Below are 22,709 nucleotides of genomic sequence, written 5' to 3' on the forward strand. Positions count from 1 at the left end.
AAAAAAAAAAAAAATAATAAAAAAATAAAATAAAATAAATGATATTCTGACACATACTACAACTACAACATGGATGAGCCTTGAAAACATGCTAAGTGAAATAAGCCAGACACAAAAGGACTAATATTGTATAATTCCACTTATATGAAGTACATAGAATAGGCTAATTCATAGAAATTGTATGTAAGATAGAAGTCACCAGGGGCTGGGGAAGAGGAGAAATGTGAGCTATTGTCTGATTGGCACGAAGTTTCAGTTTGAGATGATAGAAAAATTCTAGAAGTGGATAGTGATAATGATTGCACAACACTGTGAATGTACTTAACACCACTGAATTGTACACTTAATAATGGTTAAAATGATATATATTATGTTATTTTTATTTTACCACAATAAAAAAAGAATTTGAAGCAACTTCACACAGACACAAATTGTTTTGACTGGTCATTAAAAATAATATAAACGAGCTACCATTTAGTATCCACTAGGATGGCTAAAATAAAAAAGACAGACAATCACAAGTGTTAGCAAGGATGTGAGGAAGCTAGAAGTCTCATACACTACTGGTAGGAATGTAAAATGGTGTGGCTACTGTGGAAAATAGTTTGTCAGTTTTTAAAATATTAAATATAGAATTACCAAATGACCCAGCAATTCCATTCCTAGGCGTATGGGCAAGAGAACTGAAAACTTATGCCCACACAGAAACTGTACACAAATGTTCATAGAAGTATTATTCATAATCACCAAAAAGTAGAAACAACCCAAATGCCATCAGCTGGCAGATGGAAAAACAAATGTGGTATAGCCATACAATGGAATATCATTCAGCAGTAAAAAAGAATAGAGTACTGTGACATGCTACCACATGGGTAAACCTTGAAAACGTCATGCTAAGGGAAAGAAGCCAATTGCAAAAAAACACATATACTATTATCCCATTTATATGAAAGATCCAGAAAAGGCCAGGGGCTAGTAGGAGGGCAGAATGGGGAGCAACCACTTATGGGTACAGGGTTTCTCTTGGAAGGGATGAAAATGTTTTGAAATATGATAGTGGTGCCATTTGCTATATATGTGCATATACTAAAAATCACTAAATTGTACACCTTTTTTGAGACAAGGTCTTGCTCTGTCACCCAGGCTGGAGTGCAGTGGCACAATCTCAGCTCACTGTAACCTCTGCTTTCCAGTTTCGAGCAATTCTTGTGCCTCAGCTTCCCCAGTAGCTGGGATCACAGGTGTGAGCCACCATGCCTAGCTAATTTTTGTATTTTTAGTAGAGATATGGTTTTGCCAGGCTGGTCGCGGACCCCTGGCCTCAAGTGATCCTCTTGCCTCAGCCTCCCAAACTGTTGGGAATACAGTGTACCCGGCCTAAATTGTACACTTTTAAAAAGTGAATTTTATGGTATATCAGCTGTATCTTGATAAAGCTCTTATTTGAAAGTACATTTACAAGGAAGCTCTTTAAAAGGATCAAAATAAATTAACCTGAAATAAATAAATAAACATATCAGTAAGGAATGAATAGACAAAGAGCAAACAAAGACCAGTACAGCTCTGAATTTAGTTCTGTGCTTTCTGACAGTTGAGGTAAACTGTTCAGGTATATTCTCAAAGAAAAAGCATTATTTTGTGTTTTTGTTTTGTGGTTAAATCATTAAAAAAAAAAGTAAGAAAGTAACAGAATAAAAGGTACCAAATAATAAGTATTTGCTGTTTTCTTCCTTCCCTCCCATCCCTTCTTTCCTAAGAAGAAAAGATGTTTTCTTGATGCGTCTACTTTTATCTAATTGCTTCTAGGGTAGAATTTGGGTAAAGGGGGAGATTGTCAGGAAGGAAGCAAGCCAGGGAGGCTAAATTGACCTACATGGTAAAGAGCTGAGAGAGAAGTAGGGAGAAAAATGAAGTCTATGCTAACTAGGCTGCAGGAAAGCCTTCCTGAAGAAACCTAGAATCATGCAAGAGGGAACTGGGAGAAGGCATTGGTGTTGTGCAGCAATGTAATGAGAGAGAAAGGGGAATGAGAATGTTGCTGCCCCAATGAATGAATCTCTTTTGTATTTTTTTACTGATGATAATAAAACTAACAACTGTCATTTAGTTGCTCAACTCCTGATTATGTATTGCTGAAGGGCTTTGAGATGACTATGACTTATGTTGATGACATGTGGAGACTACTGTCAGAGATTGAAATCTCTCCCTAGGGTTAGGCATAGAGCGCATCTTCACTGTGGCTGAGCATCTGAATCACGGCACAAGTGAGCCTGTTCTACACTCTGAAGGCTCTCACTATCCCACTAGAAAGTCTGAGGAATGGGAGCAACTGTTCTAAGATTAGGACATGATCTAGAGGAGATGTGACTGCTTGGGATATAGATGTCCAGATGGAAAAAATCAGATTTATTTATACCATTTTGTGTGACATCACTAAATTGAGGAATCCAGAGTCAAATAACTGCTGAACTCATAAACTAGAAACTAGTTTTGGCCAGGCGCGGTGGCTCACACCTGTAATCCCAGCACTTTGGGAGACCAAGGCGGGTGGATCACAAAGTCAGGAGTTCAAGACCAGCCTGGCCAAGATAGTGAAACCCCGTCTCTATTAAAAATGCAAAAATTAGTTGGGCGTGGTGGCGGGGGCCTGTACTCCCAGCTACTCAGGAGGCTGAGGCAGGAGAATCGCTTGAACCCCGGGGGCAGAAGTTGCAGTGAGCAGAGACCACACCATTCACTCCAGCCTGGGTGACAGAGTGAGACTCCGTCTCAAAAAAACAAAAACAAAAAGTTTTTACCTACTATAACCCATAGAACTTCTTAAGGCACAAAACTTCTTTTGCTACAGTCTGCACGTTTGTGTCCTCCTAAATTCATATGTTGAAATTCTAACCTCCACAGTGATGATATTAAGAAGTGGGACCTCTGGAAGGTGATTAGGTTATGAAGGCAGAGCCATCATGAATGGGATTAGTGCTCTTATAGAAGAGGCCCCAGAGAGCTGCCTCACCCCTTCTACCATGTGAAGACACAGCAAGAAGGCATCATCTATGAACAAGGAAGCATGCTCTCACCAGATATCAAATCTGCTGGCACCTTGATTTTTAACTTCTCAGCCTCTAGAACTATAAGAAATTTCTGTTGTTTGTAAGCCACCCCGTTTATGGTATTTTGTTATAGCAGCCTTAATAGACTAAGATAACTTTCTTTCTTTTTTTTTTTCAGACAGGGTTTCGCTCTTGTCACCCAGACTGGAGTGCAGTGGCACAATCTCGGCTCACTGCAACCTCCGCCTCTCGGGTTCAAGCGATTCTCCTGCCTCAGCCTCCAGAGTAGCTGGACTACAGGAGTGCACCACCACTCCTGGCTAATTTTTATATTTTTAGCAGAGACGGGTTTCACCATGTTGGCCAAGATGTCCTTGATCTTCTGACCTTGTGATCCGCCTGCCTCAACCTCCCAAAGTGCTGAGAGACTAAGACACCTTTCAAGACAGAGAGGAGGCCAATGGCAGACATTCTTAGACAGGTTTGCAGCTATTGACCTGGCTCCATCCAAAGGAGATGAAATCCCTTGGAAATTGACAGCTTCTATGAAACTTACAATCAAGAAGGCATAAGAACAACTGCTGCAGCTTCAGAACTATGCAGAAAATAAAATGTCAACAGCTGGGAGAAAAAATTCTAAGTGAGCAACAGAGCCAGTGAAAGATATCACCAGTAGAGCAGGCACCTGAGACAGGGAAATTGCACCCACTAAGTGCAGGTCTACAGGGGCCAAACTTGCAGACCATTTATGGATCCCAAGTTACCAAAACCCTTATTTGATTATGAACTGCATAGTAGATACCAATACATCAGAGCATTGTCTCAATGTTAATACCTATGTGTGCTGATTGTATTGTGGCCGTGTAAGAGAATGCCCTTGTTCTTAAGTGATACGTGGGAAAATATTTGGGGGGTGAAGTGTCATGATGTTTGCTACTTACTCTCACATGCTTTGGCAAAAATAAAACATCTATCGCTTCTCTCTCCAGGCAAAATATAGTAATCAGTAAAATATTAACAATCTATGTGAAGGGTAAAAGAGTATCCACTATACTATTCCTGCCATTTTCTACAGCTTAGAAATTTTTCAAAACAATTAAATATTTTCAAAAAAGAAGTTGGGAAAGGGGAAGTATTGATCATGGATCCTACTAGTAGAATTTTTTGAATATATATGTATACATATTTATAAGTTACATAAGCATATTGCTCAAAATAATATATTCTGTAGACCATTAAACATTTTATAAAATGCGGACATTACACTGATTAAATAAATATCAATTTTTAAAACAAAGTGATCTCCCTTTAAAACAAAGAGATCCCTTTCACATACAAACTATCTCACTGCTACAAAGAAAATATGTGGCAAATGGTAAATTGCTGGGATTGGTATGTTGAATTTTAAACCTTGTATTTATAAAAGAACAGATACATTCAGCCTGTCTGTTCAGATTGGGAAAACATTTACAGTGGACTATCTACCAAAGGTGATGGAACACAGCTTGGAGGTCTAGAAGCTCATGAATCAAGTCCTAATGAGAAGAATTTGTTGCCAAGAATCTCTAAAAAATATGAGACTTTATCAGAATCCTCAGGGCTGCCTGAATCTTTGTTCCCAGGAAGCAAGAACAAGTAATGGAGCTCTGAGCCAAGCCACCAGGGCAGAACAGGGAGCCAACAGTGGTGAAGAAAGCCTCAAACCCAGCAACAGATTCCTGAGAGTGGAGTGGGACTAAGTCGGTTTCTTAATCTTCCTAAGGGAACTCCTCAGACCCAGCTCAAAGTTCAGCGAGACTGTGCCCCTAATTTTCGTCCAGTGGGACAGAACTGGTCATAAACAAGATTGATGTGCCGCTCAGACTCTAGCAAGGGCAGAGAAGCTTCCAAGTGTGCTTTGCTGTCATAAACACTGTATCTACTGTCTGCTTCCTTAAAGAAAAGAATTTTAAAATCTGGTGAACAATTCTCTCATGTTATAAGGGCCAAAAGCCCAGAAAAAGGAAGATGATCAAATTTAAATTTTGGTGTGTTGGCTCCCTGAGAGGATCTAAATTCTCCAGCTGGAAGGTTTCAGGAAGCTTCATTGAAAACACCACCCAGCAGGAGCCAGGAAGTGAGCTCAGGCTCTCTGAATGGGATAGGACAGCAAAGTGGGAGATTGTTTTGATGGCTCAAATAGATGCTGTGTCCCTCTTTGAAAAGGACAAAAAAACTTAACTAAGTAGAAAACATCATCAAGATGGCTAACTAAAGGCAACCAACACTCATCTCTACCACAAAGAAGGACCAAAACAACAAATAACCACACATCAAACAGTGTCTAGGGAGGAACGCTGGAATTCAGCAAGGAAGTGACAAAGACCTTCTGAGATGCAAAAACTCAGGAGGGCAGCATAGAAAGGAAAGCAAAGCAGTCAGCCAGGATCAGCTTGGAGCAAAGAGAGACTTCCCATTGAAGGAAAAAGGTAAGTGGGAGATCCCTAGCAGTCCACAGTCATATCATGGACACCTATAAACTTAGCTACAGGAGACCACAGCCCTTACAGGACACAAGCCCAGTATAGTGAGCTGCCTGGAGTCCATGTGACCTCATTATTCCAGAGAGGAAATTTATGCTGAGGCAAACTCACTTCCTGAGACCGAACGTGCATGCTCCCCAGAGCCTGGTAGCCACCTACTCATGGCCTTCTGCCATGACCACTGGCAGTCTGACCCCACTTCCAGTGGTGGGACCACCTCATCTCTGCATGTGTCACCAGAGGCCCAAGGACCAGCCTGCCATGCATCTCCATCTCCAGCAAAGCCACACCACAGCCTCCGCAAAACACCACACCCTAGGCCACTGAAGTACTCACAGATACCGCTAACATTGATTACAGCTAAAGAAATCATACAGAGACTACACAACTGTACCCTCCCAGAACCAAAGCCAAAACACCCTACCCAATCAACAATCTAAGCCATATCTATAGGAAAAAGTCTTTCCCTACAAAAGCGGCTTCATAAAATTGGAAGAACTGTTTGTTTCAACAGATGTACAGATACAAACATAGGGACACAAGACACATGGAAAAAGCAAGTACACCTCCACAGGAACACAATAAAACTTCAATAACAAATCCCAAAGAAAAGGACCTCTATGAAATGCTTGACAAAGAATTCAAATCATGATAAGGAAACTCAATGAAATAAAAGAGATAATTCAATGAAATAAGAAAAAATCATGATCTGAATAAGAAAGTCAGCAAAGAAATAAATATAAGAAAAAGAACCAAGGTTAAGTCTTGGAACTGAAGAATTCAATTAATAAAATTAAAAACATTATTGAGAGCTTCAATAATAGACTAGATCATGCAGAAGAAATAATTTCTACACCTGAAAACAGGTCTCTTGAAATAACCCAGTCCAAAAAAGAAAAAATAATGAAGAAAGTCTATGTGGCATAGGGACACCATTAAGTGAACAAATATTTGCATTATTGGAAGTTACAGAAGGAAAAGGGACGGAAAACACATTAAAATCCTATTTAATGAAATACTGGTTGAAAATGTCCCAAGTCTTGTGAAAGATATGGACAGACAGAGACAGGAAGCTCAAAGATCCCCAAATAGTTTCAACCCAAAAAACCTCTCTCAAGTACATTATAGTCTAAACGTCAAAAGTCAAAGACAAAAAGAGAATTCTAAAAACAGCAAAAGAAAAGCATAAAGTCACATATGAGTGAACTTCCATCAGATTAACAGTGTATTTCTCAAGAGAAACTTTACAGGTTAGGAGAGAATGGGATTCAAAGTGCTAAAAGGAAAAAAAAATTCCTATCAACAATACACAGCCAACAAAGTTATTCTTTTTCCCAGACAAGCAAAAACTGAGGGAACTCATCACCATCAGACAAGTGCAAGAAGAAATGTTTAAGAGTCCTACATCTAGAAGCAAAAAGATATTTACCAGAATGAAAACACATGAAAGTTAAAACTCACTATTAAAGCAGATACACAAATGGGAAAGAGAAAGGAATCAAATGCTATCACTATAAAAATCATCAAACTGCAAACTGTGAAGATAAACAATAAGAGAGGAAAAAAGGAACAAATGATATATTAAAAACCAGAGAATAATTACCAAAATGAAAGGAGTAAGTCCTCACTTATGAATAACAACCTTGAATGTAAATAGTTTAAATTCCTCAATTAAAAAATATAGACTGAAAATACATTTCTCTCCAAGGTCAACCCCTGTAGACCCACACTTAGTAGGGGGCATTTTTCTGTCTCAAGTGCCTGCTCTACTGATGCCACCGCAAACAAACAGCAAAATGGCAATAACAAGTTCTTACTTATCAGTAATAACATTGAATGTAAATGGTCTAAGCTCTCCAATTAGTGGCTAAATGGATTTTTTTTAAAAACTCAACTATATGCTGCCTATAAGAAATTAACTTCACCTGTAAAGACACATAGACTGAATGTGAAGAGATGGAAAAAGATAATTTAAGCAAACAAAAGCCAAAATCAAGCAGAACTAGCTATACTTATAGAAAACAAGCTAGATATTAAGTAAGAAAAAGGTGATTACATAATGATAAAAAGAACAATAAGAGGATACAACAATTGTAAATATATATGTAACCAAACACACCCAGATACATGAAGCAAATATTGTTAGAGATAACAAGAGAGATAAATTCCATTATAATAATAGCTGAGGACTTCAACACCTCATACTCAGTATTGCACAGATCCTGTAGACAGAAAATCAACAAAGAAGTCTTGGACATAAACTATTACTATGGAACAATTTGACCTAATAAACATTTACAGAATATTTCATTCAACTACTGCAGAATACATGCTCTTCTCATCAGCACATGGAATATTCTCCACGATAAACCATACATTAGACCACAAAACAAGTCTCAACAAATTTTTTAAAATAGAAATCATACCAAGTATCTTTTTAGACCACAGTGGACTAAAATTAGAAATCAATCACAAGAGAAACTTTGAAAATTCTACAAATACATGGAAATTAAACAACATGCACCTGAATGACAAATGGAGTCAAGGAAGAAATTAAGAAAATCCGCCGGGCGCGGTGGCTCACGCCTGTAATCCCAGCACTTTGGGAGGCCGAGGCGGGCGGATCACAAGGTCAAGAGATCGAGACCATCCTGGCTAACACAGTGAAACCCCGTCTCTACTAAAAATACAAAAAATTAGCCGGGCGAGATGGCGGGCGCCTGTAGTCCCAGCTACTCGGGAGGCTGAGGCAGGAGAATGGCGTGAACCCCGGGGGGCGGAGACTGCAGTGAGCCGAGATCGCGCCACTGCACTCCAGCCGGGGCGACAGCGAGACTCTGTCTCAAAAAAAAAAAAAAAAAAAAAAAAAAAAAAAAAAAAAAAAAGAAAATCCAAAAAATTCTTGAAACAAATGAAAATGGAGGCACAAACATATTAAAACCCACGAAATACAGCAAAAGCAGTACTAAGAGAAAAGTTTATAGCAATAATGCCTACATCAAAAAGACAAAAAGATTTTTGGTTTCAAAATGGTGCCATAGGCCAGGTGCAGTGGCTCACGCCTGTAATCCCAACACCTTGGGCGGCACAGGTGGGTGGATCACCTGAGGTCAGGAGTTCGATACCATGCTGGCCAAAATGCTGAAACCCTGTCTCTACTAAAAATACAAAAGTTAGCCAGGCGTGATGGCATGTACCTGTAATCCCAGCTACTTGGGAGGCTGAGGCAGGAGAATTGCTTGAACCCAGGAGGTGGAGGTTGCAGTGAGCCGAGATCATGCCATTGCACTCCAGCCTGGGCAACAGAGCAAGACTCTGTCTCAAAAAAAAAGAAAAAAAATGGTGGCATAGAAGCAAGCTGGTGGCACTGTTCCCTCAGAACCCCAAGATATACAAAAACAAAAACAAATATACAGCACCAAGATTATCACCAGCAACACTTCAGAACTCAAATATAAAGATGAGACAGTTCCTGGAGCCAGAGAGAAGTGAAAAAACTCTAAGCAGAGAGTAAGAAAATCAGACTTCCATAGCCACAATGCCCCTCCCCACAACATTCCCAGCACCACAAGTGCAGGAAATCTCCCCAGACTCATGGTTTCTACAATGGAAAAAGTAAGATCAAGGTGAACAACCAACTTCCCCAACATCTTAAGTTCCCTGCTAAGAGGCCAGTTCCTGCCTCAACCCACAGAAAGCATCTACTTTGAGTGCCTGAAGGGAAAAATATATCTGAAGACAGCCAGAGACAAACAGGGGAGACAGCTCTTTAACTTGACCGAAGGAAATGCCAAATCAGAATGGCATCTGTTCAGCAGGACCACACTGTAGGAGGTATGTTCCATGTATCTCCTGGGCATGCACCTTAGCTAGCCTCCCACACTGCCAGAATATCCCCTTTGGGACATTTCCCATTTGGGATAGGCAATGCTCCAATCATTTACTACAGCTGAGGCAAACACAGGCTTGAGGCATCCTCAATCTATGTATCAGTACTATTCTACCATAATAAAGCGTGAAATCCTGTCATTCACAGCAACATGGATGAGTCTTGAGGACGTTATGTAAAGTGAAATAAGCCAGGCACAGAAAGATAAATATCACATATTCTCACTCATATGTAAAAGCTAAAAAAGTTGAGTGCATAGATGCAGAGAATGGAATTGTAGTTATTAGAGGCTGGGAAGGGTGAGGGCAGGGCATAGGAAAAGGTTGGTTAATGGATAGAGAATTACAGCTGGATAGAAGGAATAAGTTTTAGCGTTCTAAAGCACTATGGGGTGATTCTAGTTAACAACAATTTATTGTACATTTTCAAATAGCTAGAAGAGAAGATTTTGAATCTTTCCAACAAAAATAAATGATAAAATATTTGAGGTGATGGATATACTAATTACCTTGATTTATTCATTATCCATTGTATACATGCATCAAAATATCACTCTGTATCCCAAAAATATGTACAGTTGTTATGAGCCAAATAAAAATGAGAGAAAAAGGTGTAACTAAGCAGGAATGTAGCAGAAATCAAAGATGGATGTTCAGCTTTGCAGTCTGCGCTCACTTCCCCTCCTTCCCTACCATAGGAACACGTGTCAAAATCAGGGTAATTAGCATTATCCATCGCCTCAAACATTTACCATTTCTTTGTGTTGGAAACATTCAAAATCCTCTCTTCTAGCTATTTGAAGATATACAATAAAGTATTGTTAACTATAGCCACCCTACAGTGTTACAGAATACTAAAACCTATTCCTCCTATCCAGCTATAATATTGTAGCCATTAACCAACACACCTTTCTCAGCTCCTAATAAGGACACACCCCTCCACTCCTTCACCATCTGACCCCCAGGAGCATGCCTCTTGCTGGAGATCTGCTTGCTGTATACGTTCAGAAGTGGGAAAAGCTCAAAGCAGTCCCAGAAATCCAGTGGATCTACATCATTGGAGCCGAGTATGAGATGGGAGCTCAGGGGAAAAAAATTAAGAAAGGCTATACTCATTGGGTTGGAGAAAGTTCTGGAGTGGGGAAGGAATGTGGGGAGAGGCTGTCTCGTGTGGGAGATATAAAGAGAGTTACAAAGTGGGAGAGAACTTCACAGGTGGCTGAAGAATGTTAATCCCTTTTGGTGTTTCCTTGAAAGAGTGCAATGAAGATAATGAGCTTTCCACTAGTTTTTGGTTGTCTGACTGCTGATCTTCGGCCATAGCTCCCTACTAAGGTTGGGCCACATGATATAGGCTGATAGCTGATGGCTCTCCACCAAATAGCTATTCTTACTTAGTTCTTACTGTACAGAATAAAGACCCATTTCTCAGACCAACTTCACTTAAATGAGGTCCAGGGACTAAGTTACTAAGTTCTGGCCAATGGAGACATAAGAAGTGTTGTATCATTCCTGGAAAGCAGCACACAGGGTGTCCTTCCACTGTCCCTCCTTCCTGATGACTAGAGTGAAGCTGGAGCCCCAGCAGCTAGCTTGGCCTAGAAGATGGCATTGAGGACTAAAGCTATTGCTAGGATACTGAAGCAGAAGGTTGAAAACTGAGGTCGCCAGGTGCTTCTTTCCAGTGAGAAGGGAATAAATGCCTCTCCTCTCTAAGCCACTGATATTATGGGGTGTTTCAGTATATTGAGCTGAGACTAATGATAATTGATGCAGGCTATAAAGCACCTAGCATGATATAAATTACACAAAGCACTTTCTTCATCCTCTGCCATTCTGCCACGTGATTTCAGTACTTGGCATTTGCATTTGTGTATAAGGCTATGTTTGTGCCAATTAGTAGTTATCCTGGGTTAATAAGGAAATGGTAAAGGCAGAGTTAATACATAAATAATGTGTTCATACAAAGTGAAGGCCAAACTATGTCATGGCATAGGTACAAATAAAGTATCTGCAGTATTAAAATAAAACACATGGTACAATAACTTCTATACCCTTAGGGAAAATAAACTTTAAACATGCCAAACTCAAAAGATAATAAACTTTAAACATGCCAAACTCAAAAGAACTTGCATCATGAGCAGTTAGTACCACACATTCTTATTAATGGATGTATTAGTCCATTAATGGATAGTATATAGTCCATGCCATAAAGAAATACCCAGCTGGGCACGTTGTCTCACGCCTGTAATCCCAGCACTTTAGGAGGCCGAGGAGGGTGGATCACCTGAGGTCAGGAGTTCACGACCAGCCTGGCCAACATGGTGAAACCCCATCTTTACTAAAAATACAAAAAATTAGCCAGGCATGGTGGTGCATGCCTGTAATCCCAGCTACTCAGGAGGCTGAAACAGGAGAATCGCTTGAACCCGGGAGGTGGAGGTTGCAGTGAGCTGAGATTGTGCCATTGCACTCCAGCCTAGGCAACAAGAGCGAAACTCCATCTCAAAAAAAAAAAAAGAAAGAAAGAAAGAAAGAAATATCCGAGACTGGGTAATTTATAACAGAAATAAATTTAATTGACTCACAGTTCTGCATTGCTGGGGAGAGCTCAGGAAACTTACAATCATGGCAGAAGGGGAAGCAGGCATGTCTTACATGGTAGCAGGCAAGAGTGAGAGCATGTGAAGAAGGAACTGTCAAACACTTATAAAACAATCAGATCTCATGAGAACTCACTATCATGAGAACAGCATGGGGAAAACCGCTCCCATGATCCAATCACCTCCCTCCCTCAACACATGGGGATTACAATTCAAGATGACATTTGGGTAGGGACACAGAGCCAAACCATATCAATGGTGATTTTAGTAAAATAATCTATCACATTGAATTAATATCCCTAATTTTTTAAATTCTATTTTATCCTTTGTTTTGATTTCTAAACTGATATGGATTTCATAACATTAAGAAATATAAGATTAAGAAATTCCTATGTAGTTTTAAGTTTGTACATTGTAAATATAATGAAATTATTTTAACTCAATACAGGTAGGGGAATTCGTGAAAAACATTTTTCTTGCAAAAAGGATTTCTATTATACTTATGTTTGCCTGCCAAATTAAAATGTAATAGTATCTGGAAAGGTCTACTTTTTCTCAGTCTAGAATTTAGGAGTAAATTTACAGCATGGGTCCTAAAACAGAAGATTTGTATAACCTAGGCATCGAGGTCTTCAATCATGGTTTTGAAACAGACATAGAAACGAGTACAAAAGCTTTCACCCAAATGTTCATAGCAGCCTTGATCAGAATAGCCAAAAGTGGAAACAATCTAAATGCTCATTAAATGCTGAATGGACAAGCAAAATGTGGTATATCCATACAATGAAATATTCCTCATCCATAAAAAGGAATTATGATGGTTAATTTTATGTATCAGTTTGGCTGGGCAATCATGCCCAGATATTTGGTCAAATATTTAAATGGGTAGACTTTGCATAAAGCAGAGTGCCCTCCATAATGTGGGTAAGCTTCATCCAATCAGTTGAAGGCATAAGCAGCACAAGACAATGAGCTTCCCTGAACCAAGGAAAATCTGCCAGCCTTCATACTTTTACTACAACATCAGCTCTACCTGGGGCTCCAGTCTGTCAGCCCATCCTGCTAGTCTCCATAATTGTGTGAGCCAATTCTTTAAAATAAATCTTTCTATATAGATAGATGATTGATAGATCGATGTAGATATTTATATTAGATACTTATATCTATATATACCTGTCTGTATACACACACACACACACACACACACACACCTCCTATTGCTTCTGTTTTCCTGGAGAACACTGACCAATACAGGAATGAAGTACTGATCCATGGTACAACATGGGATGAAACTTGAAAATACTAAGTATACTCATACTAAGTAAAAGAAGTGATATGGTTTGGCTGTGTCACCACCCAAATGCCATCTTGAATTGTAGCTCCTATAATTCCTATATGTTGTGGGAAGGGCCCATTTGGAGATAACTGAATCATGGGGGTGGTGTCCCCCCACTTTTCTCGTGATAGTGAATAAGTTTTACGAGATCTGATGGCTGTCATTCTCTCTTGCCACTGCCATGTAAGAAGTGCCTTTAACCTTCTGCCATGATTATGAGGCCTTCCCAGCCATGTGTAACTGTAAGTCCATTAAACCTCTTTCTTTTGGAAATTGCCCAGTCTCAGGTATGTCTTTATCAGCAGCAGGAAAACAGACTAATACAAAAAGCCAGAGACAAAGGCCACATATTATATGATTCCATTTATATACAATTTACAGAATGGACAAATTTATAAAGACAGAAAGATTACTGGTTACCAGAAGTTGAAGAAAGGGTAAATGAAGAATGACTGTGGATGGGTGTGGGATTTTGGGGGAGGATGTGGGAGGAGTGATGCAAAGTCCTGGAATTAGATAGTGGTGATGTTTGTACAACCTTGTCAATATACTAAAAACCATTCAATTATACACTTTAAAAAATAAACTTTATGGCATGTAAATATTTCTCATTTTTAAAAAAACCATAGAAATGTAATTCAAGTTATTATTTTATATTGTCCCTCTAAGAGTGTTAAAATTGTTAATTTAAAAAGTGTAGTGGTTTGAGTAGTGCCTTCCCAAAAGCTGCGTCCACCCAGAACCTCGGAATGTGACCTTATTTAGATAAGGGCCTTTGCAGGTAATGATTAAGATAAGAGTCTCATAAGGAGATCATTTTGAATTAGGATGGGCCCTAATGCCAACAATGGATGTCCTTATAAGAGAGAGAAGAGACACACAGGGGGAGGTCACGTTAAGGGGAGGCAGAGATGGGAATTATGCAGCTATAAACCAAGGACTGTTAGCGGGATTGAGTATTAAGCCACTCAGTTTGTGGTAATTGGGTAGCCCTAAGAAATTAATACAGCAAAGCTATTTTTGCTAATGTCCAGAAATATTACTTTATGAATAGTGAAATTAATACAGGGACAAGCTTAGGCAATGTACAATGGTGGATAGCTGATATCAGTAATCTGTCTTGGAAATTGATTTCAGAAGTCTGATATTTTGGATTTGTATCAAATACAAAATAAAAATATATTCTATATTTGCTATCTCATAAATGCATGAAGTTGACATTTATTGTGTTAACAAGTTAGAGAGATCTCTATTCTCCACTGGAAGGAAGACTTAACATTCCTTTGAAATGTGTAGGGGCCTGAGTAATTCTTGAGTCAGTCAAACCAAGTCTCTCCCATACCTTTCCTATATCTTATCTGTAAAAGTATGTGGATCTGTCTATGCAAAATAAAGCAACCAAGTAAATACGCAAGCCAACTTTATTTACTTTCCTAACCCTAACTCTCTTCTTTTCATCCAAGTATCCCAGAAGGGTATTGCACTCTTTGTTTTCATTTCTCTTTCATCCCTGAAATTTGGCTTGTTCTCAAAACCCTCACCCACTACCACCATGATCTGTACATGCTTGACTCACAGATTTTCCAAAGCCAAGTATAGTGGATACTCCTTCAGTCATTATCTCACTGCTGTACTTGGTACAGTTGACCACAGCCTCATTCTGCTCTCTCCCTATCTCTCTCTCTGTTTCTTCTCAGTCTCTTTCCTGACAATTTTATCCTCCAATGGCTCCCCAGGACCCAGAGGATAAGTCCAAACATCTTAGCGTGACACATAAGGCTCCATGTGATCCAGCCCCTGTCCACTGCTCAGCTTCTTCCACTCCCTAACTCCCAGACATTGTCAAGGTGTCATCAGCAGCCAACCAGACCTCCTATTCACCTATTATTGCATTGACTGCCACTCATCCTCATCCTCTGCTCCAACCAACTGTTGTTTGATCAGAAGCAATGTTGTACCACATACCATGACAGCACTAGGAGGTGATCTATGTTTATAAAGTCTTGGCAAAGACAGGAGACTGATTTTTCAGTCTGAGTTCATGAAACACTGTACAGCTCTGAGTTTTGCCATATCCGTGTCTACATGCAACCGCCTCCCTATGGGTAAGAGAAATTCTTCAAAAGTGTTAGATCAGGTCTGCAAATTCTCCTTATTGTTCTCTAAAGCCCCAAATTTTGTTTCCTTTTCAAAGCTGTGCATCACACATTGGCTATAATGGTGAGGTCCCTTTTCCTATTTTGTTCAATGACATTCTCCCACTATTAGCTGTCTTACCACTGGTTTCCATTTCTTTAACTTTTCTTTTCTAGCTTCTTTGGAAATGTCCAAAGGCCCTTTATTCTCTCTAACAAAGTAGTACTCCTATATCCTTATAAGCAAGGATGTCAGAGGGGATGAGTGCCTCTGGCCTGGGGATGAACACCTGCACATCCTACAATCAGGAGCAGCTGGTGCAATGTCTCAGCCACATTAACTTTAGGATAATCTTCATGGTCCTTTGGATACAGGAAACAAACTCCCCACTACCATCACCCCAAATGGTTAGAGCAGATGGTATTTGCAGCTAACTGCATTTCTTCAGGTTTAAAATTTGTTTTTGTTCATGCAGTGCCATCTTTAAGGGATTCTTCTCTCCCCTCCTTTTTTCTGAGATGATAACTGGGTGGAGGAAAGTCCTTGTGATTTTAGAAGAAGTGATTCTGGCCCTCATGCTGCCCCTGAATCTCTCCTGTATCTATTATTTGACTCGTGAAATTTGTCAGGGTCTCTCACCAGAGTCAAGGCCACATCACTGGTCTCAGCTAATTCAAGGCTTGGCTGTAGCTGCTATTGGGCCACAGCCTAGGTGATTACCCCAGGGCCTCTGATGGCGGGTCACTTTGTCCCTCAGTTGAAAGGAACACCCCCATCTGCTCCTGTAATAAGCTCTCCAGCTTATGTTTCAGCTGTCATCCATATCCCTCACTAGTGAAAATGGAACTCCAGGCTCCAGGGAATTGGGGTGCAATCTAGGACCCCAAGATTCATCATCTTTTGCAGCCCCTTCCAGGAGGGTTAGAGCAGCTGATGCTATTCCACCCTACCCCAAATCCCTGCTAAAGGTCATCTCAAGTTGTAAAGGGACTGTTGAGGGGACTTACCTCTGATATTTCCTCCCCACCCATGGCACCACCTCAGATGCTTTCCCTTGCTTCCCCCCTTCCTTGTATTCAGATATGTGCCCTTCTCTGGGGGGTGCCCATTCTCCCCTTCTCCAAGGAAGTACACTTCAACTTGGCAGTCTAGCCCCAATGGCAGAAGGGCTTCAGCAGGGAAAAGAAAACTACTCAGAAGGGAGACTACAGTGGAAAATATTTTCTAAAACATGGTCCCCACTACGCATGTTCAAGGGGTGGCTTAATTCCAGATTCTTTTTCCCTGCTTGTCTGTTTCCAGATTCAGAAACCTTCCAAAAAGCAGTTTCAGAGCATTGTCTGCAAAGAGCCAGGATGTTACTGTCCACCGTGCTTGCGATTTGCACACCTGCTGAGGATGATATGTGCATATTAAGTTACATATTATTGCCAGTGGCACACATGCATGACACGTAAATCTTTTGATTAAATTCTTCTAAGTTCCCATTTCTTTTTGCTCTGCCTTCGTTAGAAGTTGAACACCTTGAATACAGGAACTGTCTCCCCAGTTCTGGTGACCTTCTCCACTGGACTTGGTAATGATGTATCCTACAGAGCATAACATAAATACTCTTGCCTGCCTGACTCTTTTCAGCAAACAGTTGTGCCTATTTTCTCATTTCTTCCTAAGCAAATTCCAATGTGATTAATCCCTCTATCATCACTAATAGCAGTCACCAACACTTTGGAGAAATGTATTTCTTTTCTGGACTTAAAACATCACCACCTTTTGGCCAGGTGCAGTGGCTCATACTTGTAATCCCAGCACTTCAGGAGGCTGAGGCAGGCAGATAACTTGAGGTCAGAAGTTGGGGACCAGTCTGGCCAACATGGTGAAACCCCATCTCTACTAAAAATACAAAATAATTAGCCTGGTGTGGTAGCACACACCTGTAATCCCAACTACTTGGGAGGCTGAAACAGGAGAATCACTTGAACCCAGGCAGAGTTTGCAGTGAGTGAGTCAAGATCATGCCACTGCACTCTAGCCTGGACAACAGAGTGAGACTCAGTCTCGAAAAAATTTTTTATAAGGCCAGGCGCAGTGGCTCACGCCTGTAATCCCAACACTTTGGGAGGCCAAGGCAGGCAGATCACCTGAGATCAGGAGTTCGAGACCAACCTGACCAACATGAAGAAACCCGATCTCTACTAAAAATACAAAATTAGCCAGGCGTGGTGGTGCATGCCTTAATCCTGGCTACTCAGGAGGGTGAGGCAGGAGAATTGCTTGAACACAGGAAGAGGAGGTTGTAGTAAGCCAAGATCACGCCATTGCACTCTATCCCTGGGCAACAAGAGCGAAACTCCTCCTCAAAAAAATTTTAAAAAAGAAAACATCACCACTTTTTGACTGACTTTTCACCTAGCAATGATGGCTTCACTTCAGATATTGAAGAGACAGTAAATGGATGTGTACTCTGATTTGTGTCATTTTTGCATTTTTCCCATAACTCTAGAAAATCAGAGGAAGCTTTCATCTTTCTTCTTCTGGCGTGTCCTGATAAAGCTGTCATTCTTTTGCATAAAACATTGACAGTAACCAGCAAAAAGCAATAACAAAATGGAGCCAAGCACTTGCCTTCAGTTCATTGGTGTCAGCCAGTTTGGCTTTGAGCTCGGTGTGCAAGTCTCGACACATGTTCAGCTCTTTCTGCAGCCTCTCCACCTTCTTCTGCAAGTTCCTAATGGTAAGATGCGCGTTGTCCCTCTCAACCACCAAGGCCGTGCGTGCCTGCTTCTCCTCCTCCAGCTGGGCTATTTTCTGCCGGAGGAGGCTCATGTGTAGTTCTTTGCTCTCCAGTCTCTCTTTCTGTGTTTTTAGCTGGTTTGATGCAAACAGGGATTTTTTTTTTAATAATTGAACAATAGTAAATATAAATGAGTTACCCAGATAATGTTGATCTCTATCTACACCTCAACAAGAGTAATTTGTAAACCATCAAAAAAGTCATGGGATTCCTTTTCCTGATTGCATTTTTTATTCATACCCTTTCCAAGAATTAATTGCGTACCTAAAATCTGAGACAAAAGAGCCCCAGAAAATGTGCAGAGGAGTCAGCTTCCCACATCTGATGCCCTCTGACATTATGTGCATCATCATAAAAATGTAAAATTACTTTTAAAAAACTCCTCAGATGAGTTTATCAAGAGCAGAATATAAGAAGACAGAGAGACAAAATCCTGTCCAACATCTAATGGCCACAATATCTGCACTGGCATTTTCTGAAATAAGATACAATGCAAGTGAGTACTGTAAACCTAGACTGGCTCATTTCAATCCCTTAGAACTGGAATAGGTGGCCCCCAACATGAGAGTGGATATATATCAACTTTTTTTTTTTTTGAGACAGGGTCTCATTCTATCGTGCAGGCTGGGGTGTAATGGCAGGATCACAGCTCACTGCAGCCTCTCCCTCTCAGGCTCAAGCAATCCTTCCACCTCTCAGCCTCCCAAGTAGCTGGGACTACAGGTGCATGCCACCACACCCAGTTGATTTTTGTATTTTTTTGTAAAGACAGGGTTTCACCGTGTTGCCTAGGCTGGCCTTGAACTCCTGGGTTCAAGAGGTCCACCTGCCTCAGCCTCCAAAAGTGCTGGGATTACAGGTGTAAGCCACCACACCTGGCTGAGAGTTGATATATTTTTAAAGTAAGATATACCAAGGAGATTTTTAAGTAAGCTTTGCTTTAAAGCTTTGCTTATACATATAAAATCTTAGAAATAAAAGGGACTGTAAGAATGTTTCTTGGTCTTTGTTATATGCCTGGCCTATAAGGTCCACAAACTAAGCAGGGGATAGGTCCTCAAACATCATTTATCATTGGTAACCAAACTTAAAAAAGGAAATCAGAGTGATATTTAAGTAAGTGACCATGGACTCTAGAGGGGGAAGAATCTTCCTGGGCTCCACATGTCACAATTAGTAGATGGAATATTAAGTACAGAAACCTCTGTCATCTGCTATAAACATCAGAATCAGAATCATATATTATGAAGTGTTCCAGCTGAAGACCATCAAAATTCCCTTAATTATCTACTCTGCACTTGTAAAGTGGTAACAGGTGGAAAGACTTATTGAAATGCTGCTTTGAGTATCCTGCCTAACAGTGACGGCTGTGTCCATACCCAGATCATTTTTGAACAAGGCCTTTTTAATATTTCTCTAATCAAATTCCCTTTCTTAAGCTTCTTCATGTCAAATTCCACTCCAGGCCAGGCATGGTGGCTCATGCCTGCAATTCCAGCACCTTGGGAGGCCAAGGAAGGCGGATGACCTGAGATCAGGAGTTTGAGACCAGCCTGGCCAACATGATGAAACCCAGTCTCTACTAAAAATACAAAAATTAGCCAGGCATGGTTGCAGGTGCCTGTAATCCCAGATACTCAGGAGGCTGAGGCAGGAGAATCACCTGAACCCGGGAGGCAGTGGTTGCAGTGAGCCGAGATCGCGCCATTGCACTCCAGCATGGGCGACAAGAGTGAAACTCTGTCTCAAAAAAAAAAGAAAAGAAAAAAAAATTCCACTCCATTGCAATTTTACACTGGTAAATTCTATAAACTGTTAAGTTTAATAATTATATAATTATTAAGAAGTAATGGTGTTGGATATTGAGAAAAAGAATCAATTATCTGAGTAGAACTTTGGAAAGAATGGTAGCTGAATTTTTATGCCTCTAATGGTAATAGGGTTTGTATGCTATCTTTTATAAAATATTTCTCAAGATATGGTAGTGGAGAAGAAGCCAAACATGAATACAGCATCTTTTGTGAGCCAAGGGTTTGAAAATATTATTTATTAAAAACTAACAAATCCTTGGGGTATATAGCATCCCCATCTTAAATATGAGGAAACAGAGACAGAGAGGTATGTAATTTGTTCAGGGTCACACAGCTTGATGGAACCAAATTGGGAGCCCAGATGTGACTCATTATACAGCATCTACACTGGAATTGTATCATAGCATTTTTCTCCTAAGAACTATTATAAGAATACATCCGTGTTTTCCTATTTCTTTCCCCAATACCAATAATTATGTAACTAATAATTATATTTTATCCCTTTCATCCATTCATTCATTGATTTAGTCTAAACTGTTTCTAACTCTTCCTTTGAGTGAAGAAAAGTAAGCCCTTCTCTCTCTACTAGAATTTCTAGTGCAGCTGAGCTTATAAATGCAGAGGCTGCTAAATGTCCCCCCAGTTCTCCTCTTCTCCCAAAGTAATAGAAACTGTGAATTTTTTTCTAGCTAGGTAAATGGCTACCCACAGTAAAGGCTACATTTGCAAGCCTCCCTTGCAGCTAGGTTTGACCACCAAAACATATTCTGGCCATGGGATATAAACAAAAGTTCATGTAGCAAATTCTGAGTGCCTTTTTCAAAAGATGCCTCTGCTTGTTCTTTTGCAGCCCTATTCCTCACTCCTTTCTTCTCTTCTATCTTGAACACAGATATAATGGTTCTGGGCACCATCTGGAACCATGAGAATAAGGATCACCCTAGGGATGGGAAGTGAATCAGCTGAAATGAGCCTGGTTCCTTGAAGACTTTACAGAGGAGAGTTGCCACACCAGCCCCAAACTTCCTGTCTCCAGGAATTTGTGTGAGAAAAAAACAAACAAACAAACAACAACAACAAAAAACTTCTACTTGCTTAAGTCACTGTCCTTGTGGGTACCCATTACACACAGTGAAACACGACCTTAGGTGACAGATACACTTACCAACTCTTCAGATTTGAAATTGAGCCTCCAATTCTAAATACATATTTTTATAAGATGCTTCCTAGCTACACTGGTAAATATGGTGGCAGTACATTATTTTTCAATGTTTCAGTTTTTCAGAAATTTCTTCTCTCAATACTAGCAAGTTTCAATATCCCCTACCTTTCTCTGCAAATTGTGGGCAATGGTCTTGTTCTCAATGACTGCATTGCTCTCAAGACGAACCAGCTGCTCTGTTCGAGCTAAAACCACATCCAGCCGCATGTCAAAGCCAAGTTCGGCAGCCATCTGGTCCAACTTCATTTTCTGAGAAAGCTGATCCAGAAATTTAAGATACTAAACCCAAGAACAGGAACGAAAATGGGACATGAAAGTCAAAGTTAATGGGTGATCTCACAGAATCTCTTCCTCTTTCTCCCAAGCTTACAGGTCATTCTCCTTTGCCGAGAGCATGGAGCAGAGCATGCACTCTGACCCACATGTGGTAATAAATTCCTGAACCACCCTGCCAGTTCCCTGCCTACCCCTTGTCTGAATGCTCTTGACTCTCCTAGCCCTTGATGTTGATGTTCAATCGAATATTATATACTTTTGTGGGGTTTTTTTTTTTTTTTTTTGAGACGGAATCTCGCTCTGTTGCCCAGGCTCGAGTGCAGTGGCGCAATCTCGGCTCACTGCAAGCTCCGCCTCCCACGTTCACGCCATTCTCCTGCCTCAGCCTCTCCGAGCAGCTGGGACTACAGCCGCCCGCCACCACGCCCGGCTAATTTTTTTTGTATTTTTAGTAGAGAGACGGGGTTTCACCGTGGTCTCGATCTCCTGACCTCGTGATCCGCCCGCCTCAGCCTCCCAAAGTGCTAGGATTACAAGCGTGAGCCACCACGCCCGGCTATATACTTTTCTTAACTCTGCCAAACAACACATTTGGCTATGTTTGATGACATCTTCATCTCTCTGCTTTGACAACCTGCTGATGCAACCACGCCCCTCTCAGGCTAATCTAACCCCTGGGATCCACCCATTGATATGGTTTGGCTGTGTCACCACTCATATCTCATCCTGAATTGTAGCTCCCATAATTCCCACATGTTGTGGGAGGGACCTAGTGGAAGATAATTGAATCATGGGGGCAGTTTTCCACATACTGTTCTCATGGTAGTGAATAAGTCTCACGACAGCTGATGGTTTTATAAGGGGAAAACCCCTTTTGCTTGGCTCTCATTCTCTCTCTTTGCCTGCCACCAGGTAAGACATCCCCTACTCTTCCACCATGATTGTGAGGCCTCCCAAGCCACGTGGAACTGTGAGTCCATTAAACCTCTTTTTCTTTATAAATTACCCAGCCTCAGGTACGTCTTATTTATTTATTTATTTATTTATTTATTTATTTATTTATTTATTTATTTATTT

At 40.5% G+C, this 22,709-nt stretch overlaps 1 protein-coding gene across 2 annotated transcripts in view; it reads right to left on the minus strand.

Annotated features, from left to right (window-relative positions):
• Positions 1 to 22,709, minus strand: part of LOC116463231 (damage-control phosphatase ARMT1) — a 168,300-nt gene that overhangs the window by 10,336 nt on the left and 135,255 nt on the right. For both annotated transcript variants that reach the window (XM_032146244.2, XM_058434508.1), the window contains 2 exons: positions 21,462 to 21,635; positions 18,155 to 18,397 (listed from right to left, as the gene is read on the minus strand). In XM_032146244.2, coding sequence (XP_032002135.1) covers positions 18,155 to 18,397; positions 21,462 to 21,635 — 417 coding nt within the window. The remainder of the gene's footprint in view (positions 1 to 18,154; positions 18,398 to 21,461; positions 21,636 to 22,709) is intronic.

This window comes from Hylobates moloch, unplaced genomic scaffold, assembly GCF_009828535.3.
Source record: "Hylobates moloch isolate HMO894 unplaced genomic scaffold, HMol_V3 SCAFFOLD_29, whole genome shotgun sequence".
In the NCBI taxonomy this organism is placed as follows: Eukaryota; Metazoa; Chordata; class Mammalia; order Primates; family Hylobatidae; genus Hylobates; species Hylobates moloch.